Below are 20,249 nucleotides of genomic sequence, written 5' to 3' on the forward strand. Positions count from 1 at the left end.
AAAATTTCCCCTAAGCACTGCTTTGGCTGTATCTCATAAATTTTAGTATGTTGTCTCATTATTGTAATTCTCTTGGATAAAGTTATTCATTGTTTCTATGATTTGTTGTTTGACCCACTCATTCTTTAGAATGAAATTGTTTAGTTTCCAATTGATTTTCAGTCTACTTTTCCATGGCTCTTTCATGTAATTTTTATTGCATCATGAACTGAGAAGGATGCATTTACTATTTCTGCCTTTCTATATTTGACTATGATGTTTTTGTGCCCTAATACATGGTCAATGTTTGAAAATGTGCCAAGTAGTGACGAGAAAAATGTATGTTCCTTTCTATCCCCATTCAGTTTTCTCCAGACATCTATCATCTCTAACTTTTCTAGTATTCTATTCACCTCTTACACTTCTTTCTTATTTATTTTGTGGCTAGATTTATCTAATTCTGAGAGGGGAAGATTCAGATCCCTGACTGGTATAGTATTACTGTCTATTTCCTCTTGTAATTCATTTTACTTCTCTAAGAATTTGGATGCTATGCCACTTGGAGCATATATGTTTAATATTGATATTACTTCATTATCTATAGTACCTTTTAGCAAGATGTAGTTTCCCTCCTTTTCTCTTTTAATTTGATCTGGTTTTGCCTTTGCTTTATCTGAGATAAGGATTGCTACCCCCCCCTTTTTTTTATTTTAGCTGAAGCATAATATATTCTGCTCCAGCCTTTTACCTTTACTCTGGGTGTATGTCTCTGCTTCAAATGTGTTTCTTGTAAACAGCATATTGTAGGATTCTGGTTTTTAATTCACTCTGCAATTCACTTCCATTTTATGGCAGAGTTCATCCCATTCACATTCATAGTTGTTATTACTAGCTGTCTATTCCCCTCCATTCTATTTACCCCCCTTTGTACTTTCCCCCTTTCTTTCACCCCATTCCTCCTCACCAATGTCTTGCTTCTTAACCCTGCTTCCCCCACTCTTCCCTCCCTTTTTATCACCCCGCTCCATTTTCTTTACCTTTTTCTCCCTTGCTTTTTCCTTCCCTTCTATCTGTCCCCCTTTCCCCTTACCTTTTTACTTCCCTAAAGAATAAGCTATGTTTCTTTTTCCAAATGAATGTATATGTTATTCCCTCTTTGAATCAAATCTAGAGAGAGTAGGGTTGAAACAATGTTCACCCCTCCCTTTTTTCCCTCTATTGTAATAGTTTTTTTTTCACCTTTTCATATGATGTCATTCACCTCATTCCACCTCCCCTTTCCTCTTCTCCCCATAAATTCCCTTTTTAAGCCCTTAATTTTCTTGATATCACCACATCAATGATAGTTTATAGTTATACCCTCTGTGTATAATCATTCTGTCTGCCCAAATACATACACCATTCTCAAGTGTTATAAGTATTACCTTCCCGTGTATGGATATAAATAGTTTAACCTTATTGAGTAACTTCCCCCCCCCCCCCGTTTACCTTTTTAAACTTCTCTTGAATCTTGTTTGTTAAGATCGCATTTTCTATTCAGATCCATGTTTTTCATCAGGAAACCTTGAAATCCCTGATGTTATTGAATGTCCATCTTTTCCCCTGAAAGAGAATGCAAGTTTTGCTGGGTAACAGATTCTTGGCTGCAATCCAAGCTCCTTTGCCTCCTGGAATATCATATTCCAAGCCTTGTGATCCTTTAATGTTGAAGCTGCCAGGTCCTGAGCAATCCTGATGGTGGCTCCATGATACTTAAATTGCTTCTTTCTGGCTGCTTGGAGTATTTTCTCCTTCACCTGATAATTCTGGAATTTGGCTACAATATTCCTTGGACTTTTCCTTCTTTCAATGATGATTTTATCCTCTGATTCTCTAATATCAGGGAAGTTCTCCTTAATAATTTCCTAGAATATGGTGTCTAGACTCTTTTTCTGATCATGGCTTTCAGGCAGTCCAATGATTCTGAAATTCTCTCTCCTGCATCTGTTTTCCAGGTCAGTTGCCTTTCCAATGAGGTATTTCATATTTTCTTCTATTTTTTCATTCTTTTGATTATGCTTGACTTATTACTGGTGTTTCATGGATTCATTACCTTCCAACTGTCCAATTTTAATTTTAAGGCATTGTTTACTTCAATGATATTATGCACTTTTTTTCCATTTGGCCAAATGAATTTTTAAGGCATTATTTTCTTCAGTGAGATTATGTACCTTTTTTTTTTCCATTTGGCCAGGTGAATTTTTTAAGGAATTGTTTTTTTCAGTCAATCTTTGTGCTTCCTTTTCTGAGCTGCTGATTACTTGTGCTTCCTTTTCCAAGCTGCTGATTCTTTTTTTTTTTCATAATTTTCTTATGTTGCTTTAATTTCTCTCCCCATTTTTCTTCTACCTCTCTCAATTGATTTTTAAAATCCTTTTTGAGCTCTTCCAAGAAGGCTTTTTGTTCTTGAGACCAATTCATCTTCCCTCTTGAGGCTTCACATGTAGGCAATTTGGGAGTATTGTCCTCATCTGAGTTTGTGTTTGCCTCTTCCCTGTTGATACAGAAGCTCTCAATGGTGAGAGCTCTTTTTTGTTCTTTACTCATACTGAACATTTTTTTTTTAAAGTTGAGGTCTGCTCTGTGGGCACCAGAATCCCTGTTTCAAGCTTCTTTTGCTGGGATATAGGGGCTGTGTCACTGGCTTTCTACTCTAAGACCGCTATGGCTTGTGGATTTCTCCCCACCCTGGCCCTGCTAGCTGCGCGCTGGGATTGGTAGGCCTGGTCGCACCTGTCCTATGGGTGGCTTTCCAGTTGGCAGCCTGCCCTCCCGTCTGGTGCAGGTGAGTTTTGCCACTGTCCTGCTGTGACACCAGCTTGTTGAGCCAGGAACCAGGTGCCTCAGTTGCTCGGCTGTGGCCTACAGCTTCCTGCTTACTTGCCCCAATCCCCTCTGTGCTGGCCTGTACCAACTTTTTGCACGAGTGAGACTGACCTTTCCTGACATCTTCTAAATTATCTCTGGTTGGAAGACTGTGTCTCTCTGTCTCTTTGCAGATTCTGTAGTTTCAGAATCAGTCTACAGGCTTGATTTAATGTTCTTTTTGAGGGAAAAGAAGGAGAGCTTAAGTGATTTGCTGGCTACTCTCCACCATCTTGGCTTGCCCCCCCCCCCATCTCTTTTAATTAGATCTATTTTTTGCTTTTCCTTTGTCTGAGATCTGGATTACTACCCCTGCTTTTTTTAAACTTCATCTGAAACATAGTATATTCTGCTCCAACATTTTAGCTTTACTTCTTGTGTATCTCTGTGTTTCTTGTAAGCAAAATATTGTAGGATTCTGTTTTTTAATCCACTCTGCTCTCCAATTCTTTTTATGGGAGAGTTCATCCTATTCACATTCACAGTTATGATTATTAACTATGTATTTCCCTGAACCTTATTGCCCCCCTTTGTTTTTACTTTTCTTTCTCCTTTCACTCTGTTCATTTTCACTAGAATTTTCCTTCTCACCACTGCTTTCTTCAGTGTGCCCTCCCTTCTATCAGCTTCTCTCCTTTTCATTTCCCTCTTTCCTATCCCAATTTTGCCCTCCCTTCTATCAGCACCACCCTGCTTTCCACCTTACTCTATATGCTAAGATAAATTGCTTTATCCAGATGAATGTGTATGTTATTCCCTCTTTGAGCCAAATCCAATGAGAGTAAAGTTGCAACAATGATCATCCTCTCCCTTTTTTCCCCCAATTGTAACAGGTCTTTTGTACCTCTTTATATGATGTAATTTACTCCATGCTACCTCCCCTTTCCTCTTCTCCCTGTATACTCCTTTTTCACCCCTTAATTTTCATATCATCACTTCAAAGTCAATTTATGTTTATACCTTCCATGTATACTCCTTATATCTGCCCAAATAGAGATACAGTTCTCAAGATTTACCCATATTATTTTTCCACGAAGGGATGTAAACAGTTTAACCTTATTGAAGAATATTTTTTTTTTATGTTTACATAGGTCTCATTCTTAATCTTGACTCTTAGCTCTCTGTCATTAGATTGGCAGAATAGTTTATTATTACTCATCTGCAATCATAGTTGGTCATTAAATTGATCAGAATTCTTAGTTTACAACAATTTACTATGTTTCTACCTAAATTATTCTTCTTGTTCCACTCTTTTTACTTCATTCTGCATCAGGTTATAGAAGTCATCTTGGGTTTACTATAAACCATATTTTTCATCATTTATTAGAGTACAGTTATATTCTATTACATCCATATGCCATGATTTATTCAGCTACTCTCCAAATGATAGAACCATTATTTTCTAGTTCTTTGCCATTACAAAGAGCTGCTTTAAGTCCTTTTGTATGTGTAAGTTCTTTTCCCCTTCCTTTGATCTTTTTTATTTCTTTTAAGGCAAGAGGTATGATGAGAAGGAATAGTTATATTTATATTTATACATAAAGTAAATCATTTTATGGTGCTAGTGTTTCTAGGCTTGGTAAATATGTCATAAAGCTAGTGAGAGGTAGCATGTGGTACAGTGCATAGATCTATACTCAAAACCAGAAAGATCAGTGTTTGCATTCCACCTTTTAGATAAATTGGCTGTGAGACCCTGAACTTAAACTCTCAGTATTTTAGGGAATTCTCTAAGTTTGTAAATAGCAAAGACATTGTTAACCAGTTTTAAAGCGTTTTTCTTTCCTGGAAGTTCTGTATAACAACAAAATCAGAGATCCATTTCATCACTATCCAATCATAACATTAATAATCATAAATTGCCATTTTCTTTATGCATTAATAGTGGGAAGATTGTATTAATTGAATTAATAAAATTCAATGGGATCTTGAGTTAAATAAAATGCAAAAGCATTCTCATTATAAGAAATATAATAATAAGATAGTGACTTTTTTCTTTTCAATTATATAAAATTATGATGACCATTTATTCAAAGGCAAGGAGGGGTGGTGATACTTATTAATGGATAAAGTACCTGAAATAGGAAAGTAAAGGTACTTAAAGCATTAGATTAGGTCAGTGAATCATATTGCAATGTTATATGATACTATTTATAATTGTTAATTTCTAGCAAGATGTGATTGAGGAGTTATGAATTTCTTTTACTTTGTTCTAGTTATAGGGTTCATCTCTGGTCTAGTAAAGGAATATTTTATTTTATGGATGAATTTGATTTTTATTTTGACCACTTAAAAAGCATTGTAAATAGGGAATTAAATGTCATTTGCTCACAGGAAAATATAAAAGAGCATTATTAAATTGGCCACTTATTTCTGGAATATATGTTCCTCTCTAGGGAAAAGAAGATGCTCATGATTTCTGTTTTTTGTTTGTTTGTTTTGGTTTCTCATTGTCGTTGTGTTTTTTTTTTCTTTTTTTGCAGGGCAGTGGGGGTTAAGTGACTTGCCCAGGGTCACACAGCTAGTAGTGTCAAGTGTCTGAGCGTGGATTTGAACTCAGGTCCTCCTGACTCCAGGGTTGGTGCTCTATCCACTGCACCACCTAGCTGCCCCATCATTTTTTTTTTAATTTGGAAATAAGATACAATAACAACAAATTAAACAAAGGACCCATTTGGAATATATTTTTGAGTATGATTAAATTGTGTTTGTTTCTTTTTGCCTTATAGCTTTTTTGCCCCCTACAACTTCAGATTTAACTGAGTGTCTAGATGGAATTTCAGTTACATTTTGATGTTAATGAAACACATCCCCTGTCTGTTTTTGCTTTATTACCTTCCATTCCTCTCCCCCAACAACATATGTTTACAAAATTTTCTTATGCATATTATAATTATAATTCCATATATTATTTGACAAAGGCATTACTTTAGCAATAATAAATAAGCAAAATATTTGGTTTTAAATCATATTCTTTACAGTACTAATTTAATGTATTTTCATTCACTCTTTTTTATTGCTCCAAGAAGAAAGTTTCAATGCTGTATTTTTTTAATAAAATATGGTATGGAATAATTATTAGCTGTAATACCAGTATATAAGCATCATTAAGAGTTTATACAAAAATAGCTTTTGATGTTATAAAAATAGATTTGGCAGATGAATCTTTTATACAAATATCTCTGCTTTCAAGTTTAAAGAAATTGATTTCTGTCATTTCTTGCTATGCTGATAAATGCTGCCTTTAATTCCACATACATATTTAGAAATACATGATTAAGATTTCATATTTTAATTGTCTTTTTTGTTAATATATAAATATAATTGTGGTTTTTAACTTGGAAATTTGTATAAATGTTATTTATGCTTCTGTACACAGAAAGGGAAATGAATTGTGGCAAAGAGTGAAGAAATAAACTGTTGTTTGTTTCTCTTTCCTAGAGATGGAATTTTCTTTCTGATATCAAGCAATTTAGGTAGGACTAAGGTGCTTTGTGAGGCATGGAGGAAAATAAGTTGATAGTATTATCATATTTTTATACCAAAAAAAAAAAATCTGGCATTAGCTTCCATGACTGTATATAGTGCTGTTAAGTCCTTAATGTGCAAGAAAACTGAATAAGTCTCAGGAATGGACAATTTAATTGCCTGAAGTAGTGGAGGGGCAAAAGTATTGCTTAAAATATAATGACAAAAAATAAAATCCTTTCACTTTAGAAATATGAAAGATGAGAGGGTTATTATTGAAGTTTCTAAAATGATGAACACCAGTGTATATAATTCTGAATGAAATCTGTAGAATACTAGAAATGGCTGTGAGGGGAAGGTTGTCATTGGGACTTGATAGAATGAGAGATAGCAATATGACAAAGGAAAGTTTTACTTTACAAAGTGGTCAGAAAACTGATAACATTCTCCACAAAGGAAGAAAAAACAGAAAATATATTTGGATAGATTGAAGGTTTAATGTCATGGAATAATAGATCCACGAAAAGTCATGAAAATAATTTAGGTACTTGTTATCTGAATGTATTTGGTATGAGTTTTTTTTTTCCTCTAAGAAGAATAGGATATTATACATAATCTGTAGAAATCTTATTTAAACTCCAAGCCTAAATAGTGCGGCATAGAAATAAGGTAGCAAAAATAAGTTTATCAAATTCAAGCTTAATTTGCTTGGTATTATAAATGTCTCAAAATAAGAGAGACTGCTGCTTGCTAATTAGAACAGGCATTGAAATAAGCAGTGCCCTATATTTCTGGGACCTAAAATAAAATAGTCTGCAGTAATAAAATTAATTTTCACTGTACCCCCTTTGTTAGTGTTTTTGTTAGGTAATAAATAGTTCTTGATTTATTGTTTTGATTTGGGCCCTGTTGCACTTTAGGTATACTTTATAAAGGTCAATGAAAATAACAGAAGGATGAATGTTTAATCCTTATACATCTGATCATTATTAAATTATTAATACATCAGTATAAATCTTTGACTTTGGAAGTCTTTGCAAAGTGACAGTATGTGCAGATAGATTATTTTTACTTATTAGGAATCCCAGTTTGTTCTTTTGGTCCTGCTATTTTGTGTTTTACTTTGAACTTCCTCCTGGTTTTGATGAGTCATTTCTTTTTACTTTTATTGGGATGGCTAAGATAGTGATGTGTGTGAAAGTTATTTTTTTAATACTGTTCCACTTCAAAGTTTTAGCATCATCCTCTTGCCTTCTTTTGCACTGCCTCTTCATGATTTAAAATTGTACACTTCTAATTCACAAATTCCCGTTGTAATACAGCCAAAAATTCACCATGTTCTTAATCTTTGGGACTATATGTCCACCTTTCTGTAAGTCTAAAGTTCCTACTATAATTTCTGTGCCGGTAAGAGTATCCCATTAACTAGTTATCAGGTTGAGAGAAAAAAAATTTGTACCATGATATACTAGAAAGAGTGTTTATTTTGGAATTAGATAAACTAAATTCAAATCCCACCTCTATCATTCCCTATTGGTCTAGTTTGTCCATTCAGCAATCTGGCCCTAGATTTTCTTATGTAAAATGAAGGGATGGTACTAGATGGAATCTAAAATCCCTTCTAGCTTTAACTCTCATATTATTTTCATGGTAACCCAATATGAAGTTAAGATATAATAACAGTTTGCATTGTTGTCCCTCCCAGGGGATATACCATTTTAATAGAGGTTAGCTCCTTACCACAAAAGACAATTAAATTAGTTGAGGTCTTACCCCAAATGAAATCCAGAATCCAGAACAGTACAGTAAATTGCCCCTGAATAGACATTTAGAATCATTTATAGGTGCCACCATTTAGGAAAGACATTGATATCCCAAAGAATATCCAGTGGATGGCAAGGGAGATGGTGAATGATGATCATTCCCATGGGTTGATTTTATCATATTAAGAAACTAAGAATATTTAATATAAATTCAAAAGTTTCAAAAGGATTGGGTATAATAATGGTGTCCAGTAGTTGTCATGGGTGGGGAAGTTGAATTAGAGTAATATTCTCTCTTCCCAGGAAAAAGAAAGAGAAGCAATATGTAGAAGCTGCAAACAGGAAAATTTAGGCTTGATACAAGGAAAAAAGTTTTTTTTTTCAATTTTAGTAATTCAATGAGAAATGTACTGTCTCAGAATGCATTTCCCCTTATTGAAGGACTTTAAGCAAAGACAGCATAACCATTCCTCAGTTAGATGGCAGGAGTGGGGGAGACAATATTTCTTCCAGCTCTGAATTTCACTGATTCTGTGATTTTCTGAACATCAGTCCTCAACCAAAGACTGAGAAGAGGATATTATTTGAAGATATCTCTCTGGCACCTTTACAATTATATAAGCAAGATTATTATAATTTCTACCTGTACATAAGGCTAGTCCTGATTTTTCCAATATGTGTACCTCATTTTTAATTCATATCCTTTTTCTTGGAGTATAAGTGATTCTGCCCAACTTGATGTAATTTGCAAACTCAATGAGGTCATTGATATGGATACTAAGTAATAATAAATTCAGGGACACTGAAAGGCCTCAGTAATCAACAGAGCATATTGAATTTTATTCACCACAACTTTGCTAGAGCAGGTAACTTAATGTTATATTTTTTTCCTTTTTAAATATTGGATGAAGCAGTGGCCTGAAAAATACTGATGTCATAATGTCTATCTCCATGAAAAATTTATGGGCTGAGTTCATCAATATTTTAGATATTCACATGTTTCTTTTCCTATAATACCTGTAATATGAATGATAGATCTGTTGGTCATTCATCAAGAATGGAATAACTACCACCTAGAAACAGTTTTGTGATATGTATAACCATAGGAATTTGACAGATGCCCCTGTGATTAGAAAAGGTCACTGTCTATGTTTCCATTTAAGATTCATTCCTTTCACCACATTCATCAGTTATATTATCCTAAATACCAATAAATGCCGAAGACTATGATGGTAAATAGCATTTTCAGCTTTGTGAAACAGATGATTGTTTGTATCTTTGGTAAAATTTTCATTTACTAAGGTGACTGATGTCAGTTTCTGGAATTTTATATAATCATAATATCCTAGAAATGTAAAGGATCATGTAAAATTATTTATTTTCTTCCCTTTTCCTCCAGGTATTACTGCATTTATACTGAATTTTTTTTTAATCTCTATCTTGCTTTTAAAGATTTCCAGTCTATTCATTAAGATTTCAAAAGACATTTCTTAAAGGCTCCAGAATCACTCATATTAGTGTTTAGCATTCACTATATTTTCAAGAAGTTCTAATTTATAGGTAGTCTAAATCTCCCCTCTAGACGTAAACCTTGTGAAAAAAGGGTAATTTGTGATTCCCTTTATTTGAAACATCATATACTTGTGGTCACTTGCTTAACTGTCTCTGTCTTCTCTAGTAATAACTTCTAAGATTCTTTTAGATTTTCTTGACTTTAATAATTCAAAGGGTTCAACATTATACTTTTACTTTTGTGATTTTTTATCAGAATTTAACACCTTTTTTCTTTCTAATAAGGTTATGAACATTTGAATATTTACATACAAAATAGGCACTTAATATGTGTCAAGACCTAAGGAGGGAAAAAAAGTTAAAAAGGACTGTTATCTTTTTTTGTTGTTGGTCCGTTCCCTTCTTTTTTATTCTTTTAAGCAGAGGTCACGGCTGAACCTTATGCATTAAAAATAATATGTTTGCAGTTATATAAATGATGGCTTAGAACAGAGGCTGGATGGGTGGGGGAAATGGAATATAATATCATTTACTTAGTATTATAATAGACTTTAGAGGACATCAAGTCTAACCCCATCATTTTATAGATTAGGGGAGTGAGGCTGAGAGATAAGAGGAAGGAATAGAGGATTATTAAATAATTAAGATGTGAGAAGATATGAGTCAAGAACTATGAACTTATTAAATCTGGAATATTTCAGAAAAGGAATAAGAGAAACTTAGAATTTGAATACATTGATATTTATGATAACAATAATAAAAAGTTAACATTTATAATGTACTTTAAGGTTATCAAAGTGATTTTCATAGGTTATATCATTTGACCCTCACTGCAAAACTATGAATTAGATATTATTAGTATCTTTCTCTTATAAATGAAAGTATTGTGGCTAATAAAGGTTAAGTAACTTTAATGCAATCACACAGCTAATAAGTATGTGAGATGCAATTTTAACCCAGATCTGGACTCTGACACTATTGTTCTTACACAGTATGACAAATCATTGCCTTTGTAAAAGGAGAAAAATGATAGCTGTGACCACAGAAAACAATTATTGCCTTTGGGGAGATAGAAAATGGATATGAGTACTCATAATGAAATTCAACAGGGAAATTATTTGTTTATTTTTTATTATTAATTTAATGAGTATCCAAAAAACACATGAACACATAACTTTAAAAAGGGCAACATTCTATGGTTCCTTCAAAAACTTCCCTTTTAATATGTTGCTTCCCTTTTTAATATATTTTTTCTTCACTTCAGAGCAATTTAATCAGCTATCATTGATAAATTAATAGCTGTCTTCCTACTTTGCTCAAGAATTAGTGACATCATATTCCCCTTCAACAAATGTGGCAATAGTGAGAGATGGAGGTAGAACAAATATTATTTTTAATGACAATTATTTAATTTTTAAAGTGCCCATTTTATGTCTTCATACTGCTAAGTGGAATAGCATCAAATTGAGAATTGGTAACCAAAACATTGATACTTTTTTTTAAGGAAAGAGTAAAATTGTTTTCAACTGTCTGACTGTTGTATCATGCTATTTTGAGTTAGGTTGAATTTGGTAAGATTTTTTTTTTAAGAGAATAATTTGTAAACTAAAGAATGCTTTTATTTTAAGCAATTTCCTATAATTTCTGTATTTGAGTCATATAGAGATTATAAGAAATATCTTTTAAAATAGAATATTGGATTATATATTTCTCCATTAAACTAGTGTGACAGATTCGGAAGATTGCTGAAGACACTAGCTATTCTATTCACAAAAGCTAGGGTAAAAGAAAGCTTTTTTCAGCTGATGAATAGAAACATTGACTAGCTTTGGAGGCAGTAATTGCTTAACTCCATATAAAAATCTCAGGCGAAGAAATACTCCTTTGAGCACTTCACAAATGCTGCATAGCACACATGTAAGGAGGTAAAGTACAACTTACCTTCATATTTCTCTTTTTCATTTAATTAATGTGTGGTCCATGTGCTTTCTGAAAATGATGACCAGGATGAAGCACTCCCATATATTTAAGCAAATGTTCCAAACCATTGTTTCAATTCTTTTCTTTATGTAAAGTTTATTTTTTCTTATTAATATTCACAGGGAAGGTACAAAGTATGAATTTTCACCATAATCTAAATATTGTCCATAATTTCAGTAAGTAAAAAGGAAATATACTCTTAAACATTGTTCCATATTATATATGGAGATATTACATTTTACATATGTGCTACTTATGTAGAAGACTGGTGCCATATTATGATATTAATATGACAGTAATGCTCATATCATGTGCATGTGGCATGACTATTGATATTGTAATTCCATGAACAATGTAGTGATTAGAAAATATTTTAGATTTCTGGTCACTTATGAGATCTGGATTTCTAAAATAGTGATTTTTTTTACATCCTTCCCTATAATTATACCTTCAAAGTAATAGTTTCCTTTTATGGGGAATATCTTTTATAATATTCCATCTTTCAAAATCATATATTTTAGTAAAATGAGAGAGTTGGATGACTGCGAAGGTTCCTTCGAGCTCCAAAGCTATGCTTCTGTGATGCTGTGTTCATTTACTATGTAATAGACAAAGTCATGTATCTCCTGGGTAATACTCTAAAATTAATTGATAATAGTCAAATGGAAAATAATTAATGTTATGGAAATAGTATATATTTCTGTTTCCTTTCCTAAGAACACTAGTTTTCTGTTTTTTAAAAGAAAAGTTATTTCCAGTTCATGATTTTTATAACTAAGCCAACACTACTGACAAAATAGAGATGCTTCCAGAGATATAACATAGGACTCAAAATCATAGTCTGTTTATTTTTCAATAATAATGCAAGGCTGGAGCATTGGTCTACATATAAAACAGTTGCATTATGATATTATCTATGCAGTCATAAATTCCTCCAGAGAATATCTCTTTGGACAGTCTTCACTATGAAAGATTTTTACCTGGGGTAAAGGTATGAAGATTAAAGAAGGAAGCAAAAGTAAATTGACAAATTTTTTAGAGTAAAAATGTGCTCATGGGGCAGCTAGGTGGAGCAGTGGATAAAGCACCAATCCTGGATTCAGGAGTACCTGAGTTCCAATCTGGCCTCAGACACTTGACACTTAGTAGCTGTGTGACCCTGGGCAAGTCACTTAACCCTCATTGCCCTGCAAAAACAAACAAACAAACAAACAAAAATGCATTCAGTATAAAGACCTGTTTTTATGAAGTACAAATAAATGATGGCCTTTTTTATCTGAATTTGGAAGCTGGAGATTTTACTAACCTAATGTTGAGCCACTTTTTTAAAAGTTGCATTTTGTCTCTGCCTCTCTGTCTCTTTCTCTGTTTCTGCCTGTCTCTGTCTTTCTGTGTCTGTCTATCTGTCTGTCTCTCTTCCTTTCTCTCTCTCTCTCTCTCTCTCTCTCTCTCTCTCTCTATATATATATATATATATATACATATATGTGTATATATATACACACACACACATATGATATTACTTATTTTTCTCAATTTTTGTTTTATAATTTTCTCTTCCCCACCTCATTGTAAATTCCTCAAAGGCATACGCACACAGAACCTGATTGTCAGTGCTCAATAAATACTTGTTTATATATAGATTTAAGGAATAGAGAAGTTGTGGAATTATAATTGTTGTCATTCTCATTTCTTGAGGACTGGATACTTTCAATGTCCCTTCATCATTATCATCTAGACCCTTAAATGATAATCTTGAGAAAAATGTATTTTTGTTTTTTTGTTTTGTTTTTGTTTTTGCAGGGCAATGGGGATTAAGTGACTTGCCCAGGGTCACATGGCTAGTAAATGTCAAGTGTCTGAGGCCAGTTTTGAACTCAGGTCTTCCTGAACCCAAAGCCACTACTTTATCCACTGCTCTACCTAGCTAGCTGCCCTTGAGAAAAATGTATATTTGCAGAAGGTGAAGAGGTGACAGTATGTAGGTGAGCCCCAGAAGGGACAACTTAACAACTTATATAATTGTGCCAAGAAAAGTTATCTTGGCATATTCTTCTTTTTCTAAAAAAGGTTTTAACTCTACCAATCCTTTTCTCTTGAGCATCACCTTTCCCATCACTTCTACGTCTTTTGTCACTCAGTCCTGTGATTTTTTAGATTCACTAAAACCTGTGAGTCATGAATCTTCAGAATGTTGCATAGAGAAATCATGCCTTACTTAGTCTGTTCTCTTGGTCAAATCCTTATTACTCCAATCTTAGTCTTGACTCTTGTCACAGCCAACCATCACATTTTTCTGTTGTTTCTCAAAACTTGTCAAAGAAATTTCTTATATCATTCATCCTCACAACAACCCAAAGATATATTTAAGACAGGTAATATGTTGATCTGACAGCTGATCAAGGAATTGAAATAATAAGTTTCTTCACATCACACATTAGTAAAGGAAGATTAAGAATTCATATCCCTTTCATCTTAGACTTTACCTTTTCTCTAGTAAAGAAAAGTGGTAAAAAAAAAAGTGGTAGATTAATTACCATATTACTACATACATTGTTCTGCTAGAGGAGTTAATTTTTATTATAACTTTCTGATTTGAAGGAGTCTGTAAAAATAAATTGAGTTTATAGTTGAAATCTTGAAATGAACCTTAAAGATGAGATTAATTAAACATTTTTTGCTTAAGACATTTTGTTTATATATTTTATATATATCATCATTGTTTTCCCTACTATCACTATCCTTAACCTACTATCGCATATAATAAATAGTATTTTTCTTTTCTTTTCTTTCTTTCTTTCTTTTTTTTTTTTGCAGGGCAATGAAGTTTCAGTGACTTGCCCAAGGTCACACAGCTAGTAAGTGTCAAGAGTCTGAGGCTGGTTTTGAGCTCAGGTCCTCCTAAATCCAGGGCTGGTATTTTATCCACTGTGCCACCCAGCTGCTCCCATATTTCTTTTTTAAATACAAATTTAAAAGAAAAGGAAAAATCATCACAAGCAAAAATACATTGAAAAAGTATTAAAACATGTTAATGGATAGCAGATGTGGACCTCCTGCCTTCATGAAAAAGTGGGTTTGGAGTGTTCTCTTATATTTCTTCTTTCAAATTATGTGATTAGATATTTGTTATTACTATTAAATATTAGTACTTTTGCAGGTCAGAATAGTTTTTGTCTGCAAAATGTCATAGTACAATTCTGATCAAACCTTACGCATAAAAAAGTACATTTTGGTTACACTTGTCTTTGTCTTTTGTAGGCTTATTATTCATTGTGTGGATTATTTTACTTTGACACTGAGAAGAATTAACTCAGAGAGCCAGAGAGCAGTAATTTACAACTTAATAAAGACATGATTTCATTACTTATGTCCAGAAGGGACAAGATCTTTCCACACAAAATAGAATTATGTGATGATGCTTCTCATATAACTCTTCCAGGGTGGCTCTCTTTATATTTTTAAAGGAGAAAAATGGTAATCATTTTAGGCAAGTTGGTATAGGTATATCAATTTAATAAGGTAATGGAGTAGGTAAAGTATCTGATATTAAACTTATATGACGGTGGCATATTGTTGGGGTATTTTGGGAAAATGTAAAACATTAATAGATTATTAGTTACAGTGGGTAGTATAAACACATTGTCCAGGAGGTTGTTTTATTGATCTAAGGAAAGCAAGTTTTCCAATGAAATATCCATATCCTTTGTTCTATTATGATAACAATAACTAATTTCCCCATTTGACTTGGAACCATATTGCATTGTCTTTAAGTAAAACAACAAAATTGAATTGCTTCATCTTTAATTAGTCCATGAGGATGTAGTATTGGATATATTATTTTGTATTTCTTTTTTCAGTAAGTCAATAAACATTTATTAATCACATATAATGTGCCATGCATTTTGTTAAGTACTGGGGATACAAAAAGAAACTAAACATAATATGTGTCATCTAGGAGCTTGTAATCTAATGGGGGAGACCAACTGATGGTTATAAAGTTAAAATAGCCAATGAGCAAGAGATATAAAGTTAAAAGACATAGCTTTTTTTGGAGTAGAGAATTCAAAGGTTAGGGATGTTATCAGGGTCAGAGAAACCCAAAGAATCTTTAGTAAAAGATTTAAATGGAAAAACATGGAGCCAAAGGAGGTTTAGAACAAAGGAAAGCCTGCTAACTCAATTAGTCAATATTTATTAAGCACATATCATGTGTCAGGCACTGTGTTAAATACTGGGGTTACAAAAAGGGACAATTACTTGAGAGGCGGATAAGCTCTGGACCCCAACATCCTCATAAACTAATGGGGGGAGGAAAAAAGGAAACAAATATGTATAAACAATCTATGCATGGGAAAAATGAATAAAATAAGAGACACAAGTTACTGGCATTAAGAAGAGTTGGAAGCTCTTTGGTGAAGGTATCATTTCCACTGCTGCTTGGAGTTGGCAGTTTCTGCCTCTCCTCCTCCTTACTCACCACTGTTCACTCTCACTGAGGAAGAAGTCAGTCTTGCCATGACATTCAAGGACAACTGTTGGAGCTTGAAGTGGCCATTCACCAGCTCCAGATCACTCTCACCAGCCACAATGTGAAGTCACTCCAGAAGCTGTATGCTGACCTAGAGGAGCCAAAGAAAAGAACTTTAAAGTGAAGGGACCTGTGCGAATGCCCACTAAGACACTTCAAATTGCAACTAGAAAAATGCCGTGTGGTGAAGGTTCTAAGACTTGGGATTGGTTCCAGATGAAAATCCACAAACATCTTATTGATTTGTACAGTCCTTATGAAATTGTGAAGCAGATCACTTCTATCAGCATTGAACCAGGTGTAGAAGTTGAAGTCACCATTGCAGATGCCTAATCAATCATAACTTTTAATAAATTAATTGCAACTATTAAAAAAAGAGTTGGAAAAGGCTTATTATAGAAAGGGATTTTAATTGGGAATTTAAAGAAACCAGTAGTTAGTGATCAAGAGGGAAAGCCTTCAAAGCATGGGAGAAAAACGAGAAAAAACAAAGCTGGGAGCCAAGAGATCAGCAAAGAAACTATTGTCAGTGGATGGGAGTGTTCTATAGGTAGAAATGGTATAAGAAACCAAGAAATTTGGGAGCAAAATAGGTTATAAAGAACTGTCAATGCCAAACAGAGAATTTTGTATTTCATACTGGAGAAAGGGAATCACTGGAGTTTATCAAGTAGAGAGGTGACATGCCTGAATCTATACTTTATAAAATCAATGGCGTTAGATTATGATGGGGAGATAATAGAGGAGCACAGATCCATTAGCAGACTGTTAGTTGGTTACATTTAAGAATAAGTTGATGAAGGCCTGTGGCAGTGTCAGAGAAGAGAAGAGAGTTTATATGAGAAATGCTTCAAAGGTGAAATCAACAGGACCTGGTAACAGATTAGATATAGTAGGGTGAGAAATAGGAAGAAGGAAAGGATGAGACCTAGGTTGCAAGCCTGTGGAACCAGGAGGATGATATGGCCCTTGACAGTTTTATGGAAGTTTGGTGGGAAATAGCAATTTCAGGGGAAATAAAACTAATTCAGGTTTTGACTTGGTGAAAGGCAGTTGGAGATATGGCAATAGTGATCAACAGAGATGTTAGGGCTAGTTATTTTTGAGAATTAGTAGCATAGAAATGGTAATTAAATCTATGATAACTGATGAGATCACCAAATGAAATCATATAGAGGGAGAGAGAAGGCTCAGAAGAGAATCTTATGGGAAACTTACAGTTAGTGGGCATGATGTGGATGGGTATCCTGAGGAGTACTCAAGTAAGTAGGGGGATATCTAGGAGAGAGTGGTGTCCTGAGAACCTATAGAGAAAAGAGCATTAAGGAGAAGAGAATGATAAACAGTATCAAAAGCTGAAGGTACCTATAGTAGATAGCCTTTTCAAGGAGTGTGGCCACAAAGATCAGAAGAGATACAGAAAAAAAACTATTTTGAAGGGAAGAATCAAGGATTTTTTTAAGGATGAGGGAGACACAGGAATGTTTTTAGTCAGTAAGAAAGACACTAGTAGACAGGAAAAGTATTAAGATAAGTGATGACAGAAAGGGCAATCTGTTGAGGAGCTGGGAAGGGATGGGATCTCTTATGCATGAGGAGAGGTACATCTTGATAAGGAGAATGTCTACCCTTTCATTTACAATATGGGTGCAGGAATAGTCATTTATATGATATGAGATGAGGAAGAAGAGGAAGAGGAAGCTCACAGCAAATTACATGATTTATTTTACTTATTTATTTTTATAAAATATAAAGCAGGGTTTTGAGCTGAGAGAATGGTAGAGGAGGAGCCATGGGAGGTTTGGAAGGGCTGCAAATGAAGATGAACAGAAGAGTAAAATATGTCAAGAGAAAAACGCTATAACCATGGTGATGAATAGATTTATGTTGGAATAGAAACCTTGGACAATGAGGTAGTTACAGTTATAAAGGGATATCTTAAAGTTGTAAATCTTAGAGTAGTTCATACATCTCCAAAATACAGGAAGATCTAAGCTGTGACCTTGTGTTTCAGTGGAAACTTGGAAAAAATTCATAAAATATTGAAGAGGTTAATTAATTGCTTTTTCATGCTGTCAGGGGTATTGTTTATACAAATATTAAAGTACAATGTCTACTGGAAGTGGATGATATGTAGAGTAAATACCATGAGCCAGGAATCAACATCACTGAAAGAATTTGGGACATTCATCTGAAGGTCCCTTTGTGACAACACCAAGAATGGGAAGAGCAAGGTTTAAGTGAATTGAATGGATCTCAGAAGAGGAAAGGACAATGAAGGATGATAGTAGAGGAATGGTCTAGAAGTAGTCAAGGAGAAGAATGTATATATCTCCTATTATTTTGAATAAGAGAAATTAGGAATGTTCATACCAGTCAAGAGAGTAACAAGCAATGTAGTACTCCCTATGACTAGCCAGATTTCAGTTCAAGAGAGGAAAGAGGAGAATTGTTTTAAAGGTTCAAATATAAGGTAGTTCATTGGAAGTCACTTAGCACAGTGGATAGAGAAACAGAAACAGGAAAACCAGGGTTTGAGTTCTACCTAGTAACTCCTAGTTCCATAAGGAAATTTGTTGAGAATAGGTATGAGTTCTAAAAGGACACACCTGAATTGCTAAATTTCATCTGGGCAGGAGTATCACAAATTAGAAAATTTGAATGGGGTGAATATTGAGTGAGAGGTTATAGGAACATGCTGCTATTGAGTGAGAGGAAGTAGGAGTGAGTGATTGGGACTTGGGAATACAATGGAAGAGAGCTAGATGGGCCATGCTATTTATATGGAAGACCTACTAAAATAATTAATTTCATATTTCCAAATAGAATTTAGAATATGTTTGTTTAGGTGTGCGCATTTACAACATATCTTCAGCTTTGGAATTTACAATGTGGGGTGTAATGGATAGAGTAAAAATTTTGTTGGAGGGGGGTATTAATGGTTTGGGGGGAAGATAAGCAATTAAACATTAATATTGACCACACTCTATTCTTACTATAAGCTTTGTTAGTGCAGTTGCCCAGGCTGGAGTCATAATTACAAAGTATCTCTGTGTTCCATTTATGATTCTGTTAGATAGGGGATTTTCTACATGTACTGGTGATCAGGGAATCTGGTTGATTGCTTCCAGGTGTTCGCTGGTTGGAAATTATTGAAAAGCAAATTAGGATAGCTTCCCTAGCAGCACAAATTAACTTACATGAGACTTATGGATGCAGATAAGCTGATGATTGACAACTATATTTTGGAATAATAATAGCAGCCAGCTGACTAATTGATAAAATTGTTTTAATGGGGATAAAATAATTGGAAGATCCTTTAATAAGTATTCATTACAAACATATTCTAAATTCTGTTTGGATATATGAAATTAATTCATTCAGTAGGTCCTCCGTAGAAGGAGCATGCCACACCTAGCTGTCTTTTATTTTATTCCCCAATCCCATTCATTCACTCCTATTGCCACGTAGAAAAGCAGCATGGTCATACAACCTCCCACTCAATGTTCTAATTAGCTATACTCCTCCCCAGATGAAATTTAGCAATTCGACTGTGTCCTTTTAGAACTCACATCTATTCTTAACAAATTTCTATATGTAGCCAGGGAGAAGTCTGTAACTACAATTTCAGTGGTGTAGGGAGCCCACAATGAAGAAAATCCCTTTAATATAATACAGATCATTATTGACTTCCAACTTCTACTCTTAGAGATGCCCCAGTTATGATGTGTTAGTAGATAGAACTTGAACCCAGGTTTTCCTGTCTCTGGCCCTCTATCCACTACACCAAGTTGGTTTCAACAAGCTACCTGATATTCTTTGGGCTTTTCAAACATGTTACGTATTCTGTTCAGAAGGATTCTGTTTAGAAGTTTTTTTTAAAGCTACCATGTTACGTACTGCAAAAGCCTTTGCATTTTATGCTATTGTCATTTTGACCAGAATGTCATCTATACTTGTGTGTGTATAAAATATCAACAAGTAAATGGTCATTAAATTATTCTATGTAATAATTCTTTGCAAATAAAATACTATGTCATAATTGACTATACTTTGGCTATGACACTTCACACATATCAATTCCATGTATTTTCCCTATACTTTAATCCATC

General features: G+C 33.9%; 2 protein-coding genes across 2 annotated transcripts in view; both read left to right on the top strand.

The window, feature by feature from the left end:
- The window catches only part of LOC122746113 (40S ribosomal protein S20-like), a 75,615-nt gene extending 59,145 nt beyond the window's left edge, over positions 1-16,470 (top strand). Inside the window, 2 exon segments of the mRNA XM_043991596.1 lie at positions 16,137-16,226; positions 16,229-16,470. Coding sequence (XP_043847531.1) covers positions 16,137-16,226; positions 16,229-16,470 — 332 coding nt within the window.
- The window catches only part of DPP10 (dipeptidyl peptidase like 10), an 883,075-nt gene that overhangs the window by 188,358 nt on the left and 674,468 nt on the right, over positions 1-20,249 (top strand).

This window comes from Dromiciops gliroides, chromosome 3 (genome assembly GCF_019393635.1).
Source record: "Dromiciops gliroides isolate mDroGli1 chromosome 3, mDroGli1.pri, whole genome shotgun sequence".
Lineage (NCBI taxonomy): Eukaryota > Metazoa > Chordata > Mammalia > Microbiotheria > Microbiotheriidae > Dromiciops > Dromiciops gliroides.